This window comes from Diabrotica virgifera, chromosome 1 (assembly GCF_917563875.1).
Source record: "Diabrotica virgifera virgifera chromosome 1, PGI_DIABVI_V3a".
Classification (NCBI taxonomy): Eukaryota; Metazoa; Arthropoda; class Insecta; order Coleoptera; family Chrysomelidae; genus Diabrotica; species Diabrotica virgifera.
Window position 1 is genome coordinate 264894096 of NC_065443.1, and position 22056 is coordinate 264916151.

At 32.5% G+C, this 22056-nt stretch overlaps 1 protein-coding gene across 2 annotated transcripts in view; it reads left to right on the forward strand.

The window, feature by feature from the left end:
• LOC114344768 (protein ILRUN) overlaps positions 1-22056 on the forward strand; it is a 39701-nt gene that overhangs the window by 10508 nt on the left and 7137 nt on the right. For both annotated transcript variants that reach the window (XM_028295608.2, XM_028295601.2), the window contains exons 3-4: positions 13061-13180; positions 13278-13504. In XM_028295608.2, coding sequence (XP_028151409.2) covers positions 13061-13180; positions 13278-13504 — 347 coding nt within the window. The remainder of the gene's footprint in view (positions 1-13060; positions 13181-13277; positions 13505-22056) is intronic.

The window sequence follows — 22056 nt, forward strand, 5'->3', positions numbered from 1 at the left end:
ATCCGCGAAATTAGCCTTGATCTGATAATAATCATTCAAAAATTGGGAACGAATAATGTCCTCAGAATCTAATTGAGCATCCGTAGGTTCAGAGTTCAAAAGATTTGTAACGATGTTTTGATGATTTTTATTAAAACTCTCCAAAACATCGTCTAATTCTGAGTACCGAACACGAAAAAGCGACTGCTTATGAACCTCTGTAAGAGCAGAATTGGATAAAGACAATAACGTTTCTAAATCGTTCATTGCCATTCTCCTTTGAAAGGTATATTTTTTCAATTTGTCAGCCATTGTGGAGAAAAAAGAATAAAAATTTATTTAACGTAATCAACGATAAAATTAAAAATACAAATAATCAACGATCCCCTGGTCAAGCTGCCACTGGCATAAAGAGAACGCAATTTTAACTATAAATAAATTCAAATAGCTAATATTTTACAAGTTTAATGACCTAAACAATTAAATTTAATAATTTATCAAAAAACAAGAATTTTTATCAAGCGGCCGCAAACTGACTTTAAAATTAGAAACTTACAAAATTCTATGTACCTATTGAATACCTGTAAATTCATTCAAGGTTAACCAATTGACATTACCTGCTACACAAGAAAAGAAGCAAAAACTGTACGCAATGTTTTTTGGGCGTTATTTCAAAATGCAAATTTTATTATATTATTCAAAATTAATTGTTAACAAGCAATATTGTATACAAGCGAGGAAAAACAAGCCACCCCAACAATAATTGAACAATTAATTATAAAAGCAATAAAGTTTAAATTCTTTAAAAACCGACTATCAAAACACCTCAAAAAAACAATATCCACGTTCGAAGTGACCAAAATGTGCGATCTTTGATGTTAGGATCTCAAATAGGGGCTGATTCTTTGTTTTCTAAAGGAGTTCTGACACCGGTTCAATAAAAAACCCAAACTCAAGCAAAAAAGAATAAAACGATGAATTAAATGAGGCGCAAAGAGGTCCTGCTTGGTCCTGTTGGGACTATTTGCCTTCCTCGTGTAAATAAGTTAATTCAAATTTAAATGAAAATACAACAATACCCTATTCTTTCTTTGGCTTTTAATAACTGTCTTTGATAACTACTACAATTTCTATCAAATAAATTATGGTTATAATTAACCTGTTTAAGTTTAAGAGTTTCATTTGCATATTTACAGTTAACACAAGTAAAATTATCGTTAGTAATTCTGCACTCATCTTTTTTGTGTTGACCTCCACATAATGGACAAACATCCTGTGAAGTACATTTATCTGCAAAATGTCCAAACTTCCAGCACCGAAAACAACGAATAATATTTACGTGTTCAAAAAATCTGTAGCTATTCCATCCTATATGTATTTTTTCCTTTTCATTAATTAGATTATTAAATATATCTGCTGAAATTTCCACTATTACATTAAGTGCATTACGGCTATTAGTTTTCGATTTATATTTACGTAATATTTTAATGTAAGTTTCTATACCATCAGTCAAATTTTGTTTTTTAAAACTATCAACAAAGCTGTCAATATCTTCAATGTCTTTTTCGTGGACATTTATGATCTTGATCTTAGGTTTAGATATACTTGCAATTTTTATCTCATAATCTGCTCCAAGAACTTTTTCAGCATTAATTTTCAAATTATCCAAAGACTCCTTATTATTACAATGAATTGCAATCGACCCTTTAGCACAAGATTTAACATTTTCAACCGACACATTTATATCAACTGGACTAAATTTTTGTGCTAATACAGTTTTTGTTGTTAAACAATTTTGATTTTGATTTTTTGGTTTTATAAGTGGTTCGGTTTTTTTCGTTTTTACAACATCGCTCCATTGACGCTGACAGTTTGTTAGTGTACCATTATTTTCAATAAGATCAATTAACTATTCTGTTCAACCTCAAAAAAATGACTCCACATGCTAGCAAAGAACTTTAAGTAATCATGCTACTTTAAGTAGAACATGCTACTTTAAGTAGTCAAAGATGGCGCCGGGCATACAGACGTGTGTCCAATGTGCTGATAATTTTATTGTAAATAATAAGTATATCGTTTGCGATTTGTGTATTAAACCATATCATTTGCATTGTGCTAAAGTGAAAGATCAAGTGTTAAAAATTAAACAAGATTGTGTTAATTTAAAGTGGTTTTGTGGCAATTGTTTTACGATAGCTGAAAATAGACTTAACAAAAACGAGTCTGAATATCAATTTAATGAAAAGAAAACAAAAGAAGTATTGGAAAAAGCTTGTAAGTTTTTATCCTTCAAAATACACTGCTTAATTTTCTACAAAATACGCTTTAAGAGTTGTATCAGTTTTTTTAGGAGCCAGCTGTACTCGTAGTTGACATAGGTATAAAAAAATATTTTTTAGCCCAAATCAACAGTGTTGAACTTAATTATAAAATATATTATTTATATTCAGGTAATCTAATCCGTAATCCTTTATGAATATTCAACAAATAAATTATCGGAAAATTGCATTCTAAAATATTTTTTATAAAATTTACAAAAAGTGTTGCAAAAGTGTCAGTAGTCAATAAGAAATAGGTACAGTAGAGCGTCGATTATCCGAACGTCGATCAACCGAACAACCGCTTATTCGAACTATCGACTCCGATCAAGCCGAACCAAGCAAGCGTTAGTAATTGACGCTTAAAATATCTTCAATTTTCTTCAATATTGTATCCAAAAATAATTATGTTGTTGCAAAGACTGCACTTTTTTGTTTAGTTGCTAGTTGTCATTATCAAGATATAAATAAATATGTAGGTATATAAATATGGCTTTTATTCAATTGTGGATAAATATGTATGACTATAAATATGTATCAATATATTGTAGTTCGATTATCCGAACAAATCGGTTTTCCGAACACCTATGTCCCCCAATTAGTTCGGATAATCGATGCTCTACTGTATACTGAAAAAATGTACTGATAAAATGAAAAGGATTGGTATACTGAATTCTCTCAGCTGAGGCACAGCTGTCTGTACATTGGTAATTTATTTTTTGGGAAGTTAGGTTGCTAGACTAGACTGGAAATTGCTCCACAACCAAACATACCTGCTCACAACCAGTATTATTAATAGTAAACAGACATAAATAACATAAACCTTACGCTAATCAATAAGTATTGAGAAAAAATGAGAAAATTATTTATTGTTCAAAATAAAAAGATATTGTAGAAATAAATTCTTCAAAATATTATGGGTAAAGTATACACCCTCACTTCTTTTAAAGGTGCCTATCTTCTGGAGATGTTGGCGACCACATTGACCCATCTTATTCTATTTACGGCAGCTCGAAATAGATCAGTTGACGTTAGACCAGTCCACTTTCTAAGATTGGCCAGCTAGGATATACGTCTACGTCCAGGGCCTCTCCTGCCCTCAACATTGCCTTGTAGAATCAACTGTAGCAGTCGGTATTTTTCATTACACATAATGTGGCCGAATTACACCCTCACTATTTCCAATAATTCTTCTTTTTTTAACCGCTTAACGTGCTTACCCGAGTTAACTCGGGTTTAAACTACGTTTCTATTTTCGCTTAACCGAGTTAACTCGTGTTTAAAATATTTGTACGATATATAAGGCGTCTACGCGTTTTAACTCCTCTAGCGCTAAATAACGGTATCCCAACTTGCGTGGGCACCCATACCTATGGCAGGGGGGCCGTGCCCCCCTAGCTTTTCGGTTGCTTTAAACTATATATGGTTATCCAAAGTATACGAAATGTAATCTGCAATATCTTCACGTCTGGCCCCCCCTAAAAATTTTTATATGGGCGCCCGTGCCCTCTTGTTTTCTCGTTTCTAATTTTAAACTTTCTACGATCGACTGCCGACTGGGGTGGGAGCACGATGAGTAGAATTCTATTTTGCTGACGTCACGTTCTACCTTTACTGTGACGTACCTCTGTGTATAACCCCTTGTTTTAGAGTGTATCACACTGTTAGCAATATTTAAAAGTATTATACTTGAATAATTGCGATTTTCTTCTCTTACTTGTAGTATTTTGTATGTAAAAAGTTACGACCGAGTTAACTCGGGTGAGCGCATGAGGGTATTTGTTATTTTATATTTTTCTAATAAAATATGCGTTTTTTTTCTTTAGATTATATCTAGTGACAATAGTCTTGTTCGTAGTTTATTTTACTGTAATAAAATAAATGGTAATTTTTTGACGTATTTTTGCAAATAAATGTGTGCGTTAAGCGGTTAATGGAAGATTAAGTTGATTTGAGCAGTTAATAGTATGAGGTAGGAATTTTTGTGCTGTATGTTTCCTATTCCGAATGTGTCAAAATGAATCTCGGCTGAGCGAATTCTGTATAGTTGACATATTCGCTCAGCCGAAATTCATTTTGACACATTCGGAATGGGAAACATACAACACAAAAATTCTGAAATTTCTTCTTTGTAATTTCTTTTTCTTCAATTTTTTACAAAACTTCCTACCCCATACTATTAACTGCTCAAATCAACTTAATCTTTCATTAAAAAAGAATTATTGGAAATAGTGGGAGTGTATACTAAACTCATAAAATTTTGTGGAATTTATTTCTACAAAATATTTTTATTTTGTACAATAAATAATTTTCTCATTTATTATCAATACGTTATAATGGTGTAAATGTAAATAAATAATTATTAATTGGCGTAACATTTATGTTATTTCTGTCTGTTTACTATTAATAATATTGGTTATGAGCAGGCATGTTTGGTTGTGTAGTAATTTCCAGTCACGTCTAGCAACCTAACTTCCCAAAAAATAAATTACCAATGTCACTAGACAGTTGTGTCTCAGATTAGCGAACTGACTTTACTGGGAATGTTATTAATAATATGGATGCTACTATCCACTGTGTGGGTTAACATGGAGGGGATATGCCATGTTGACAGTGCTCCCCATGGTGGCATAATTTGTAAGCCGTCCCCCATGGGCGATAAATTCAGTTCTTTTTCTTCTCTATATTTTCATAGCTTAGTAATGAAATCACCTCTTCTTTTCAACCAGATTCTTTGGAAAAACAAAGAATCTACCTATCCCCCTTTCACTATAAATAGTGTTTACAATCCGGGACAAAGCACATTATCATTTTTATTATACAAAATACAATGGTTAACTAAAGTTCCTAACCTTTGCTTGGTGAATATCATTAAAAAACTTTAGTTCATATAAATTTAAGACTGAATTATGGTGGTATTATCTTAAGAACACTACAATTAAGCAGAAAAAGCAACAGAGGAAGCAAAATTTCAACTTTATAGGAATTAAATAGGTTCGCGATTAGGCAAATCTTTGGCAAATCTCTGGCTTTTCAACCTTGGTTTACAAAGTGATAAATAATAATAATACGAAAGTTGTGACGTCACACTTGGGCTACCAGCCTTAAAATCTCTTTGTATTTCCTATATTTAAACTGAGATTTTGTATTACATCATCAGACATTTTATACCATATAAAGTATGTATAGCCAATCTGTGCTAATGTACATTAGCACAAAATTAACAGTAAAATTTTAAATAATCTCTTGTTTTTGTAAATCACATATAAAACATACACATAAAATTGTTCCACTTGATGTCAGAATGTACCTACCATATGACCTATAATCATAGTTAACACTTCCAGTGGATACTATGCCATCTACCCCGAGGATGCGTTCTACCTGTGCATATCTATTATAGTATGCAAGAACATAGCGCCATATAAAAATTTTCATTGGGGCCAGACATGAAGATTTTGCACACTACATTTTGTACACATAACAATGTAACACATAACAATGTACTGTAACAATATATAGTTTAAAGCACCCGAAAAGATAGGGGGGCCAAGGCCCCCCATGCCCATGGGTATGGGCGCCTATGTGCAAGAATAACCCAATTTTATGGCTTATTCTCAACAAATTAAAATAATAATTTTTGTGATTTATGAGTTTTATTTACTTTGTAAAGATTTTTTTGTGGGCACTGAATACTTGTGCAGCTAAACGACACAATACTCTTTTCTCAGACGGGTTTGCACACAAAAATGAAAATCTTTTCAAAGTGGATAAAACATATAAATCAGAACAATTATTATTTTAATTACTAATTTTAATTAATTTTACTATTTTAGTTGAGAATAAGCCACAAAATTTGTAAGGTTTAAAAGTTTCAATTGCCCATTTGACCTTCTGTGAACCAAAGATCTCTTCAGAGGTCAAAGAGTCCCAACGTTGGCTTAATAATTATTACTATAGTCGGTTCGCTAAACTCAGACACAATTATTTGGTAAAATTGGCAAAAAAAATTACTAAATAGTTAGTAATTTTGCCAATTTTGGCAAAATTGGCTAAAAACAAAAAAAATACCTACTAAAATCACTAGCCAGTTGTGTCTGAGTTTAGCGAACCGACTATACCAGCCAATTGCATCGACCCTGTGAAGTGAACACCTAAAATATGCTCTCTAGGGCCTTCTTTTCTGTGTCTGTCTGTATACTTCCCATTGGCCAATTTAATCGACTTAGGTTTTTTAATAGTCCAGGAACCGAAGCTTTTCGCCTCGCAATTTTTACACTGGGTAGAGATTTTTTATTATATTTTGACCACAAAAGTTGAAAAAAACATTCATTCTAAGCAAAAAAACGTTTTATACGTTTTTTTATTAAATTAATAGTTTTCGATTTATTCGCTATCGAAAGTGTTAGTTTTACATCTAAAAAATAAATGTTTTCGATGGTATACTCATTTACGATTCACTCAATTCTTGCTGTAGAAAAAGTTTTTGCAGACCAAGTTTTTGGGAATTAAATAAGCTACAATTTCATATTTAAATATTTTTTCGTATCTCCGATGCTAATCTTTCTATTCTGAAGAAAAGTGCATTTTTTACCAATCTACAAAAACTCGTTAGGTATTCGATTTTAACTCCATTTTTTTAAAAACTAATCATTCTAAGCCGATCAAACTTCTAGAACCTATTAACAATACATAAATAAAGAAGACCAAATCAGGTCAATGACTCATTTTAATTAGGGTGGTGGTTAGGGGGTTGTTTCCGATTACTTTTTGCTGAAAAAAAATAGGGACTGACATTCTTTTCATTATAAGTTTCTTAATTTTTGAGCTAGAGACTTTTTTACTTCTGGAGATAGATATTTTTAAATACTTTAAATTAGTTTGAACAAGTTATCCTCTAAAAATGCATAGTTTTCCCGTCTTTTGACTTTGAAACATCAATATTTAGCATTTGACGAAGAAGAGCTAACATATAATAAAGTATAGCTCGATTACTATTGGTCTTAAATAAAATTAAAAAAACGGTTTTGTTTATTTTTTTAAAAGGTACATTTTTGTTAAGTAAAGTTGTTTTGATAAAACGAAAACATTTTGAGTTATTAGCAGAAAACTGATTAAAAACGTTGATCTTTTCGATATAAAACTAACACTTTCGATAGCGAATAAATCGAAAACTATTAATTTTACTAAAAAAAATGTGTAGAACGTTTTTTGCTTATAATGAACGTTTTTACCAACTTATGCGGTCAAAATATAATAAAAAAATTTCCACGCCCGAGTTGGGGTGGCAACCACCCACATGGTAAAAGCGCCTTTCGGCATCATATAGATTTTGATCCTTGGACTATCCACTACTTATTCTCAAAATTTCACGCAAATCGATCCATTCTGTAAAAATTGCGAGGTTTTGTCCTATTTTAAGTCATTACTTGGACTATAAAGTCATCTTAATGTTGTTCTGAAGCTATTTCCTTGGGCATTTTTGACAATCAACTATTTTTAATGGGAAATAAGCCACAATTTTACCAAAAAAAGATTTTATTAACGTTTCGAAGCCCAAATCGGGTTTCGTTGTCAAAATACAAAATACTACTAAAATAAACAAAAATGTTGTTGCTAGGTAAAACAATTCTTCTAATAGGTAATTTATTTAATCTGACTCATTTATATTGGCAATTTAGACGTATATTATACATTTTAAAGTAGAAAACTTTAAAATTATATCGCCAATATTTATGAGTTGCATATGAATGAACTATCTTTTAGTAAAGTCGTCCCAGGAACGCAACTCATAAATCGTCGTCGTTGATGTCAAGAGAGCTAACCCACATTTGCATACAAATAAGCTAACTGCAGTATCTCAATCAGAAAGAAATATTTCATATTGTAGTGAAGAGCTCTAAGTGAATATGAAACTTATTCACTTAGATCTCTTCACTACAATATGAAATATTTCTTTCTGATTGCGATACTGCAGTTAGCTTATTTGTATGCAAATGTGGGTTATCTCTCTTGACATCCATGACGACGAAATATTGGCGATATCATCTTAAAGTCTTCTACCTTAAATGTATAATATACGTCTGAATTGCCAATATAAATGAGTTAGATTAAATAAATTATTAGAAGAATTTTTTTACCTAGCAATAACATTTTTGTTTATTTTAGTAGTATTTTGTATTTTGACAACGAAACCCGATTTGGGCTTCGAAACGTTAATAAAATCATTTTTTTGGTAAAATTGTGACTTATTTCCCTAAAAAATAGTTGATTATAAAGTCATCTCTTTTGAGGATTCTGTTAACCCTGGCATTTTCAGGTTCACTTTCAATGTTTTCACATAATTCTCTCCAGGATCTTTCCTTAACGGATATGATTGCCTTATTATAGGTTTTTATTTTAGCCTGATATGCTGCCCAATCGCCTGATTTCTTCGCCCTATTAAAGAGCCGTCTTGTCTCCTTTTTGAGATCAGACAGCTCCTTATTATACAAGCTACTTTTCTAGGAGGACAACTTTCTTTTAACAGACAATTTTCCTCACATGAGACGACTATTGCATATAGCTATTGGGAAATGCGGTTGCCCACAATAGCTATCTCTATAGTTTCTTCTGTATATCAGAACATTTGTCCCTTTATACGGGGAATGTTTTTAACAGAAAATTAAAAGTTTCAATATTTGACATAGTGTCAACTACTAGATAAAGAAAATATATTTACGTGATGTTGAAAATGTAGGAATACACACGATATACGACGAAAGTACCTAACAATAAAATATGTTTTTATAGTTTCAGTTTAAAATGGTAGTACGTGACATCTATATCAATTATTAGTATTTTTTTTGTATCTGTGTGTTACTGTTCGACGCTAAGCCTATATTTAGATTTAAGGTTGGAACAAACTTTAACATTAACAAGATTTTACCCAGAGCCGCGCGGTACATATTTTAAATATGATGCAAGTCTTAGAAATGCCGCCCCTTAAATTAGTATTATTGAAACTTAACTATTATTATTATTAAACGAAACTACACAAAATGAACGACAAATCTTATTTTAAAAACAAAACATACTTTCTTTAAGGGCACAAAATTTCGGTCTAATACTTTTTAAATGTATTCATTTTTTTTTCGAATCTTGAAAAAGTAATAAGTATTTTTTAAAAAATTAATCGTAGAATGAAAGATTACATTATTACTGAGGGCCGAAAGTCCCTGAAAACTTCTATAATGTTTATTTCAATAATATTTTTCAAGGGCTGCAAAAGAGAAAATTGAGTGTGATTTTTAATTTCAAATATCTCATTCAAAAGAAACTTTTTGTTTATTCTAAGGGACTTTCACTTGTGTTTATTGTAATGTAATCTTTCACTCTGCGTTTAAATTTTTGAAAACCATTTATTAGTTTTTTTCAGGATTCGAAAATAATGAATGAATTTAAAAAGCATTGGACAGAAATTTTGCGCCTACGCTCCTAAATTAAATATATTAATATTACATTAAATAACATTTACAAAAATTGCAATATATTACCCTTCCGACTTTAATTTTGGCAAACTCATCTTAATCAGATTGGTGTAGTCTAAAGTAGCAGCTATTACTTAGGACTCTATGAAATGAGTGTTAAATTTTTTAGTTGTGTCTTATCTGATAGTCTTCGTTAATAGTTTTTAATAATTTTTGATTTTAAAAAACTTCTTTCCCCACTAGCTACCGAGACAGGCAGTGTTAATAAAATTCTTACGCTCGATTTCATAATAAAGTAAAAGTGGACTTTAAATTTAAGTTGGTAGCTTTACAATGCAATTCCTATGGGTAAATGTCAACGTTAAAGTGAACTTTAGTTAATGTTCACTTAAATTGATTATGAAACCGGGCGTTTGTGATACCAATACATTTGTGTATAAAGAAATTAGGTTATTTTGGCACAAGTTCAAAATCTCTAAAGCTTTCATGGAGTATGGTATTTATCATAATTTGGCATAAATCAATTATTCTAGAAGACCATTTGCCTCTATATAGATTCTTTTTCTTTTTATATTTAAAGTATTGAATGAAGATTCATACAATATTTTTCTAGTGTTTTATAATATATTTCCCTCAATTTAAAAATATCATATAAAAATTTAAAATTTTTATATTAAGTTTCTACAAACGAAAATCGATGAATCAAAGAATTAACGGCAATGTCTAAAATATAGATGAAAAAAATTTTTATTATAAATTTAGCTTCCTTAAGAGCTCGTCCACAGATTTTTCGTAATCAAATAAACTTTTTTTTTCTCCTGGCTCGAATTTTATTTTTGGCTGGAAGTTCGGAACTTATATCAAGGTTTTCTGCAATATTCATTAGCAGTAATTTTCATTTGGTCATAGCCAGATTGTCTGTAACTTTTCATTTTTTCTATTGTTTCTGACAACATTTTAACACAATCTGACAATTTTTTTTTGATATTACTGATTATGCCGTCCCCCTTGTGATGCCGCCTGATGCGATTGCCTCGCCGCATCATAGCACGGCACGGCCCTGATTTACCTTAATTTTCATATAGTGCTATAACTATAATCACAATAATTCACAATTCAATCAATAAATAATTTTATCTACTCTATCTCATATTATGTATAAGTTTTTAGTTTGTGAAAACTGTCATTATAGATAGCAGTGCGTGAAGTAACAATGTATTTTAAATGGGATTTACTTTTTCGCACTGTTTTTTGGCACAGTTTCGTATAATCAAATATCCTTAACTTTCGCGTTGTCATGGTGATGACATGTGAGCAATAAATTACAACAAAAGTTTTGACAGTTTTGTGGTTTGAAGGAAGTTAGAATTTTTAAATGTCAAAGTTCTAAAAATTGTAGAATAGAAATAAATTCCAGTGGCGAAGAGTTGCAGTTTATTTATTTGTTTATCGTAGATAAAATATTATATGAAACTGTGCGTGAAGTACTTTTTGCGAACTTACGCGATGTATATCGCGTGCGTTTGCAAAAAGCATACTTCACGAACTGTTTCATAAATAACTATTTTTAAACTTACCTTCTTTTTACATACTTTTATTTAGAAAACTTCTTGCAACTGATGTACACTCAAATCTCTGACTAAAATTTGGCGGAAATTTTCATTTTTAACTCTCTAGTGCCCAAATTTTTTCAGTACCACTACCAAATTTTACACTAAACTGAAAATTACAGCGTAAAAATTAGTCTGGCCAAATTTTTAACAGCTGGTGCTTATCGGATCTAGTCCAGAGGCTGGTTTGGGCATGCAGCCATAAAATATTTCAATAGTAAGGAAAAAGTTACTTAGATAATAAGAAACTTTTATTACGGTCCGCCTTGAGGCGGACTAGGGCACTAGAGCAGCGGTTCTCAACCACCGTGTCGCGACACACTGGTGTGCCGCAAGAACCTATCAGGTGTGTCGCGAGATTTACGAATACGATATTTTTTTTTATATTTTTCACTTGTTATAATATACCAATCATGCATTCAACCATTTTTTTTAACTATTAGGTATATACCACGTTATACCACGTTATAGGAAAAATACTAAACAGAATTTTAGAACTTAAAGACGAACTACTCGAATTTTTTAAAACAGAAGATGGCCAAAGTGATTTTTGTAAAAATCTTAAAAAACCTCTTTGGTGTGCTAAGTTGGCTTACCTTTCTGACATTTTTAATAAGCTAAATTCTTTGAATGCAACGATGCATGGACGAAAGGAAACCATAATATCATCAACTGATAAAATAAGTGCCTGCTCCAAAAAACTTACATTCTGGAACTAGGTTATAGAAAAAAACGATTTGACTGCTTTTCCCGAAACCTCTATAACTATAATTAATTTGAAATCTGAAGAACAGACTCTACTAAAGGAGAGCATGAAAGAGCACTTATGTAAGTTGCAAGAAGGGATAAGTAAATACTTTCCCTCTGTCTTGAGTGCTAACTGTGAATGGTTGATTGCACTTGACGAGAACAACGTAAACAAGGCAGAATTAACCTATTCTGAAAAGGAACAACTTATTGAAGTGTATTCTGACACAGTTTTAAAATCAAAATTTAGTGAAGTAGCTCCGGATGTTTTTTGGATTTCAGTTAAGAATGAATACCCAAAATTAGCAAAGATCCCTTTTAGCAAGTATCCCTTTTACTGCCGTTTTCGACCTCGTACTTATGTGAATCTGCATTTTCTGCGATAAATAATATAAAATCTAGCTACTGGTCTCGACTACTTGATGTGGACAGCGAGCTGAGAGTGTGTCTGTCTACAATTCGTCCTCGCCTAGATATACTTTGCAAAAGTCATCAGGGTCAAATTTCACACTCATTTTATGTATTCTTTCTGTTTTGTTTTTTGCTTGTTATGTTCTTACGAAATAAAAAATAATATGCTTAATATATTCATCTGTACTTACCTACCACTAGCAAAAATTTGTACATATAAGGGTGTCGCGAATCTGTAAGGAGTACGTTAGTGCGTCGCTGAGCAAAAAAGGTTGAGAACCGCTGCACTAGAGGGTTACGTTAAAAGATTCTATAGTTCCAGAGAAGATGTATACATGATACTAGTTAACTATGATGGTATTAATTAAATTAAAAGTAATTTGAAAAGTGTATTATTTATGATTAAAATGGAATATATCAACTACTGGTACGGTGGCAATTTTTAGCGCATTTACATTATGTGAATTAAAATTTATTGTACTTAGAATCGTTTCACATTGTGATGATTTTTTTTGTGTATTTTAAGGAATTTACAAGCAGCAATTTGCTCATATTTTGATATAGAGTCTCCATGCCCTCTTCCATCCATGAAATTGATCTCAGATCCTGTAGCAAGTGAACACACAGATGTAGAACCAAATGTCAGGTATGTGGCAAGATAAATAATTATTATCTAGTAATTATGATAGTACTCATACAAAATCCATGTCAGATTTTTAATATTTGTTTATTTTATTTTTTAGGTTTACAAAATCCTGGAACCTAGTTAATAGTGGTACAGAGAAGTGGCCTGCAAACTGTTATGCTCAATGTTCAGATGGTGATAATTTCGGAGCTGATCGAGTCCCTGTCCCTTGTTTAGATCCAGAAGAGGGATATCATTTGGCTGTAGATATGGTTAGTCCCACAGTACCTGGCATATATCAAAGTAAATGGAGAATGTGTACAGACATAGGAACTTATTTTGGTGGTAAGTGTAACTATTATAATGATTAAAATTCTAATTTTTTTTTTCAATTTCACATTATTTTGCTATACAGTGAGGACGTGTGAGTTGGAATAAATTCATTATCTCGAGAAGAGGCGAATTTGGAGAGAAATCCTGAGACAGGTCGATTTTTGTTTTTAAATTATGACTTTTTGGCATATATATCATATTAGTGACGTCATCCATCTGGGCGTGATTACGTAATTGATGATTTTTTTAAATGAGGGTAGGGGTCGTGTGATAGCTCATTTAAAAGGTTTATTAATTCTCTATTCAGTAATATAAACGTTAACATAATTGTTTATACAGGGTGTCCAAAAATTATTTTTTAAATTAAATTAATTGAGAAAAAAGAAGAATGTAAGTAATCCATTTATTTCAAAATACATTTGAGTGCTGTCAGAAAACAGAAAGAAATGTTTATTTAACAAATAAACATGGTTTTTCGCTTAAATTCAATGTTAAAACTGCCACCCACCTGTCTTTTATCAGTTTGAACATTGAATTTAAGTGAAAAGCAATGTTTATTTGCGAAATAAATATTATTACCTGTTTTCCTAACAGAAGTAAAACGTATTTTGAATTAAATAGATTACTTACATTCTTTTTTTTTTTTGTGTAAATTAATTTAATTCAAAAAATGTGTTTTGTACACCTTGTATAAATAATTGTGTTAATGTTTATATTACTAGATAGAGAATTAAATAACCTTTCAAACGAGCTATCACACAACCTTTAGTCTGATTTAAAAAAATTATTACGTCATCACGCCCAGATGGATGACGTCACTAGTATGATATACATATATGCCAAAAAGTCATAATTTAAAAACAAAAATCGACCTGTCTCGGGATTTTTCTCCAAATTCGCTTATTCGTGTCGGTATAAGGTCATCATCATCAACTCGTACGCTTCCACTGCTGGACATAGGTCTCCCTCAGCTCTTTCCATATGTCTCTGTTTTGTGCGGCTTGCATCCAGTTACCGATAACATACTTCACATCATTGGACCATCTGGTTGGTGGGTGGGCGTCCTCTGCTCCGTAGTGCTTCTTCTCGTGGCCTCCACTCGACAATACGTTTTGTTCATCTGACAATCTGGCGACGTGTCCTGCCCAGTTTCACTTTAGCGACACGTTTTTTTCGACAGCGTCTGTTGTTTTTGTTCTACAGCGCATTTCTTCGTTTGGGATTTGCTCTCTCAGGGAGACACTCAACATATGGCGCTTCATAGTCCGAATTGGCGAATATGGCGCTCCATAGTTACGCGAATCTTGCTCACTACCTTTTTTGTGAGTGTTAATGTTTCGGCTCCATAAGTTAGTACAGGAAACACACACTGGTCAAAGATTTTCCTTTTGAGGCATATGGGCAATCCGGTATAAGGTAGTTTAAAGGAAATGTTAAATTGTTTATTAAACGCTGTGTCTAGGTACACGCTAACGTGTACGCAAATAAAAAAGTTAGGTACACGCTTAAACGTCATCAAGTCAGTGAGTGTTAATGTTTCGGCTCCATAAGTGAGTACAGGAAACACACACTGGTCAAAGATTTTCCTTTTGAGGCATATGGGCATCCGGTATAAGGTAATTTAAAGGAAATGTAAAATAGTTTATTAAACGCTGTGTCTAGGTACACGCTAACGTGTACGCAAATAAAAAAGTTAGGTACACGCTTAAACGTCATCAAGTCAGTGACGTCATTATTTAGCGTGTACTATGACTGGGTTTTTTGGTACACGCTAATTTGAGCCGCGTGTATGCTGTGGTAATTAAGTATCTGTAAGTATCGCGAGTGTCAGAGTGTGGTTAGAATTTGTCTAATCATGTTATGTTTACACTTTAATATTGATTTGTAAAGAGTTTCCTTATATTTTACTTTTTTAGTGTTTTTTTTTAATTAACTATATGGTGTGTGGACAATTATTCAGTTCTTTTAATGAGTTTAACAACATTCTAAAACAGTATGAAAAAGATAAGAGACAAAAATTCGTGATTAACGGTAGCAGAAGTAATAAGATAAAATATACGGGGCGATTGATTAGTGTGATAAAGCTCAGTAGATCCGCTATAGTAATAGATAGCAATAAAAGTTAGTATCAAAAATTTTAGTAAACTTTGAGCTTTATATTACAAAATTACTAAAATTAGTTAGAGTGTTACAGGGCGTTCGATAATATACTGGCGGACCAAACTTATGTTTTTTAAATGGAACACCCTATATTTTATTTTATGTTCGAAATCTTCTTAACTTCCATATCACAAAAATATAAAGGTTTATTATGTTATACAGGGTATTTACAAAGTTATAACCAATTTTCTATGAAAATCGTAACAAGTTCAACTCCCTGTATAAATAAAAATAAACACCAATATAAACTGGTATAATTAACTTACGTATAAAAATTATTTTAGCAGTATTTTGTATATGTCATGTCACGTCATGTTAACTAATATTTATTTTGCTAACCTGAATATATACTTTTATATGCATATTGTTTTATTACAATTAAGTTTGAAACATCTGAATAGTTTTGCTTCCCTTCCCCTTCCCTTAATAATAGTACATTGTTTACCGGGTAGGAAAAGCTTAACATTCCTGGACGACTGTGAAGATTGCTAAGTCGAGGCGCAAGCCGAGACTTAGCAACACAGAGTCCAGGAATGTGGCTTTTCCTACGAGGTAAACATACTATTTTTCCGCAAATCGTTTAAAATTCGACAGATATTGATTGATTTAAAAAAACGCGATAATTTTATTCCCAAATAAGTGGTGCTTTGAAATTCCTAATAAAATTACTTGGGTTACTATGGAAACGTATTGAGGTTGAATTGTCAAACTTGACGCTTATAAATTTAATTGCTGGTGTTCTCGAAAGTAAAATGATAAGTGATGATGAAATTTCCATTCCTGGGACTCCTCCAGAGCTGGTTGAGGCAGTGAATACTGCTTCATTAGAATTATTGCCAAAGAAATCAAGAGAACAGTACGAAAATGCATACAGACGTTTTATGGATTTATGTAGAACACTAACAACTGTACGGAAATATCATTTCCTTACAGTAAGGAAATGACATTTCCTTACAGTAAGGAAGTCCTGACTTTTTCTTCAAGAAATTTTGACAGGAATGTCAAAATTTCCTGGCGATTTGCGGAAAAAATACACTAAAAATATCAAAATAGCGTGTATCAAAATATAAAGTCACCGCGCACGCTAAATAATGACGTCAATGGCTTGATGAAGTTTAATTCGCGTGTACCTAACTTTTTTATTTGCGTACACGTTAGCGTGTACCTAGACACAGCGTTTATTAAACACATCATTAAAAACGATAATATTCTTTGTACTCCATAATCAGTTTTATATATATTGATCATTGTTGATTAGCGTTCGAACAACCGGCCCTTAATCTCTTATTTACTGCCTATAACTAATCAAACTTAATTAGTTGCTTAATTAATTTTGATACTGTGTGTATAATTTGGGCTTATTGTTTTTGTTGCTAAAAAAGATAAATTTTGAAAAGAGATTTAGAAATAAACAAATATCATTTTTGAAGAATTCCATATGATTAAAAATAAAAATCTGGCCACATGTGTTTACATATATAGTGATGAGCGCGCTAATAACCGGCAAAATAACGCAAAAGATGGAAAACATAATACATAGCGAAACAAAAAGAGATGCAACTAGTGGAGGTGGAAATTATCATTATAAACGTATAAATAATTAACATTACATTACATTACATACTTTCCCACCTTTAGACGTCTGTGACAGGAGTATTTTATAAATTCTACTGTCACAGAGACAGTTGTCATACTCCTCTGATACGTCTAAAGGTGGGCAACTATGTAATGTAATGTTAATTTATACGTTTATAACGATCATTTCCACCTCCACTAGTTTCATCTCTTTTTGTTCCGCAATGTATTATGTTTTCCATCTTTTGCGTTATTTTTCCGGTTATTAGCGCGCTCATCACTGTATATGATATCAAGCTCATGGTACCTTAACCAAAATGGTTTTAACTATTAGATTTACTGAAGAATTATATAAGGTAAAACAGGACCCAGCTCTTGTATAAATTCTCTCATAGTATTTTTATGAAAAGGAAACCATAAGATAAATTCGTTATTATCAAATTTTTCCAAATAAATTTTGTTTTCACCAATTTTGAAAAAATGTGAAAACGTTGAATTATTTACGTCCGTCTGTCTGTCCGTAAGCACAACTCCACAACTCCTCCGTCATTATACCAGGTAGAATGACAAATGAGGTCTCGAATGAAAGCTTATAATCCAAGGATGGTACTAAAGGTAAGAAATTTGACCTAGGCTGTCTGTCCGTCCGACCACGGATATAACTTCTTCATCATTATACCAAGTAGAATGACAAATGAGGTGTCAAATGAAAGCTTATAATCCAAGGATGGTACTAAAGGGGAGAAATTTGACATAGGCTGTCTGTCCGTCCGATCGCGAATATAACTCCTCCGTCACTATACCACGTAGAATGACAAGGTGATCAAAGGATGATACTTAAGGTGAATAATTCCTTCCTTAATAATAAGGACTTCCGGTTTTAGAATTGCGACCAGAAGTACTGTTTTAAAGCCACCGGAATAGTACAAGTGATATTATTCGACGCGCCTTCGCAAGACGAGAACAAAAATATACTTCCGGTTTCATGATTGTCTGTTCGTCCGTCCGCGAATACAATTCCTCCTAAATACAGATAGAATAACAAATTAGGTGTCGAATGAAACCTTATAACCCAAGGATGGTATAAAGATGGTAATTACTGCTTTAAAGCCTCCGAAATAATATAAGCAATACATCATTCGACGTGCCTTAGCAAGATGAGAACAAATGTAAAATTTTGTTTTTCTGGTTAAAAAGTTCTAACCAGAAGTGCCATATTATAGTCGCAGAAATAGTACATGTAACACATCAATCGAAGCCTATTGAAAAGTCGAGTTTGAATCTTTAGTTCCGGTTTTGAAGTCATTTCTGTTTAAAAAAATGATGAAAGTTTAGTAAAAGTAACTCAAAATTAGTAAAATCGTATATCAATCGACGCAAAGTTACATGAAGAGTTCAGATATGGACTTCTAGTTCTACTCTCGATTATTTTGGGTGAAAACCTAGAACTTACGAAGTCCAATTACTTGTTTTCGTTATATTATTCTTTCATCATCACCAACTAAAAATAGTTCAAATACAAAAAACAATAATTTATTTTATAAATTTAAACTTAGAATGCTTTGGTTATCCTCTAAATCAGCGGTTCCCAACCTTTTTTCACTGCCGTACCCCTTGAGATAAATTTATTTCAAATTGTACCCCCAAGAAAAAAAAGTTGCAAGAACATTAATCATGGAAAGTAAATATTTACGCAAGAGTTTTTTTTTATCTTTTATTTGACAATAAAGTTATTGTTCCAAAATTAGGCCTATATATGTTTCTAGTAAACTTAGTAAATTTTAAATACCAACTGTAAAAAATAATAACAAAGTAAATACAATATTTCTTATCACAAAAATATACTAGAATTAGCAAATAAGTTTATTGAAAAAAAAAGAAATCAAAATTATTCTTAAAACAAGCCAAAACTGTTTTAGTGTGACCCTTGGGCCTGTTTTGTTGCACATAATATTTTGAAATCAATATCAAAGTTTGATAAATACACTCTTAAGTCAGGACTTGCATTTAGCTTATTCCTATACTTATTCTTAATGAAATCATAGGAAGAGAACGATCTCTCAACTAGTTCTGTGTTTGTAAAAGGAAGTAAAACCAGAAGGGCTTTTGTGGCTAAGGGTCCATATTCATCCCTAATGCTCACCCAGAATTGTCCAAGGGGTTTCTTCTTGAACTCGGATTTCAAGGAGTCACTTAAAAGTTCTAGGAGCTTTTCCATCTCATGAACGGTCAATCTAGCAGTCTTGACGTTTTCTTCATTGAAAGGATCTGCAATCCAGTTCTCTCCGTCACCTCGTTTAGGAAAATACTTTCTAAAAGAGTCCTTCAGGTTTGTCAAATGTGTCACTATTTGATGTTTCACTTTGTCAGATATGGGCAGATTATTGTCACTCAAGAAATCATGAAGCGTGCCAAAAACTTCAGCTTGATTGTTTTGAATACAGGTTTTCCAAAAATCAATTTTCTTCAGCATGGATTCAATTTTGTCAGCAACTTTGAATACTGTAATTGAGCTGTTCTGTAACTCTAAGTTGAGTTTATTGATCTGAGAAAAAATGTCAGCTAAATAAGCAAGCTTTTGAAGCCAGTCACTATCATGAAACTTGGAGGCTAAATAAAAAGGATGCTCTTCAAAAAATACTTGCAGTTCATGTCTGAGCTCAAAAAGTCTTGTAAGAACCTTCCCGCGAGATAGCCACCTTACTTCCTTGTGCAAAAGCAACGTGGAGTGAATGCCACCCATACTTTCACAAAGCACTTTGAACAGTCTGGAGTTTGTTGCATTGGCTTTAACAAAGTTGACTACTTTAACTGCTTCATTGAGAACATCATTCAAAGAAGACGGAAACTTTTTGGCTGCAAGACTCTGTCTGTGGATGCAACAATGGCTCCATGCTACGTGGGGGGCCACTTCTTTTACGCGCCCTTGAAGATCGATATATGCCAGACATTGATTTTCCTCCGTCAGTGCATATACCACACAATTTACCCCAGTCTATTTCTTTTTCACAGAAGTAGCTATAAATCACATTGAACACATCTTCCCCTGTAGTACGCTCAGTTAATGCATGGCACAGCAACAGATTTTCTTCAAACTCCTTGTTGGGATTTACATACCTTGCATTAACAAGTAAGATTGTTAGGGCAGCAATGTCCGTACTTTCATCAACTTGGATGGAAAAAAAATCACTGTCTTTTAATTGCTGAACCACTTTTTGTTCAATGTACTTAGAAATGTCTTGAATTCGCCGTGAAACTGTGTTGTTTGACAGCGGGATGGAGTTCACCTTACGAACAAAGTCCTGACCAAACATACACTGAACAGCATCTTTTATACAAGGGGCTATCAAATCCTCACCTATTGTGTGGCTTTTACCACTTTTTGCAATATGGTAGCTAATTTTGAAAGAGGTTTCCACAGCATTTTCATTATCTCTGTTAACTGATGCGAAATAAGAAGAAACCACGCCATCTTTCCCATAATTTTTTGAAAGTCGTTCAAAATAGGTAATTTCTTTATTTTGTGTGGGCGTGTTTGGATTCAAGGTGGCGCAAAAGTAAGGAAGGTTTCATGCTACCATTACCTAAAACTTCTCCACAAACAACACATAGTGGGTTTTTACTTTCCTCCTCTCCAGTAAACGAAAAGCCATATTTCAAGTACTCATTTGAATATTTTCGTTTCTTTGAGGAAGTTCCAGTACTAGTACTAGATTTCTGAGGTTTACTATCACTGGTACTCACACAAGAAGAATGTTCTGCTGCTGAGTCCCGGGACGTACTAAGCTTGCTAAGCACCTGACTTGCCGTATCAGTCTGATTTGTTTTAAACGATCCAGTTTTTAACCACTTTTCCATCTTCTTGATTACAATTAAATCGTTTACAAATCAGTCAAAAACTAACACGCACAATAAGCAAGTAAAAAGTAAACTGAACATAAAATCACGTAATGATTTATCACGTAACGTACGACAAACACATAAAGTCCGCCATTACCAAATATTTTCGGCGTACCCCCAACCAGGTCGTTGCGTACCCCAAGGGGTACGCGTACCCCAGGTTGGGAACCGCTGCTCTAAATGGATAATAATCACACTACTTTTTGCTGGTTAAAGTTATTCAACCATTAACTCTTGATAAAGTCTAGTCGGGTGTGAAAGTATAGTAGAAACGGAAATTGGTCAGAATGCAAAGGGGCGGTATGAATGTTTGGTATAAATGTTTAAGATATTCGAGTAGCGGCTTTAGAGATAACACTTGCCAGTATTTTAACAGCCCATTAATCACTGTAAATTAGTCAATCTACAGTAAACACTTGCATATTAGTAGTTAAAATAATTAGACGATAAATATTAAGCTAGAGAAATTATTAAACTTTTTTTTCTACTTTTTAGGACAAAAAAGCAAGTTACTTAGCGGAACCGAATTCAAAATTATTTTGCCATCATATTTGAAATAATATTTGGTTAAAACATCTCATTTTTGTTGGAAAAAGTATATTAATTTGTCTGGACTAAATTACGGTTCTGTTGATATCCGAGAAGACTTGGTATTCACACAATGTTGCCAAGGTATATTCGGTTTAAGAGCGTAGGCACAAAATTTCGAGACAATGCTTTTTAAATACATTCCTTTTTTGTTTTGAGAAGAATAATAAATATTTTTTAAAAATTTAAACGCAGAATGAAAGATTACATTATTACCGAGGTTCGAAAGTCCCTGACAACTTCTATAATGTTTATTTTAATAAGTTACAGGGGTGAAAAAGAAGAGAAAATTGAGTGTGATTTTTAATTTCAAATATCTCATTCAAAAGATTTTTTTTGTT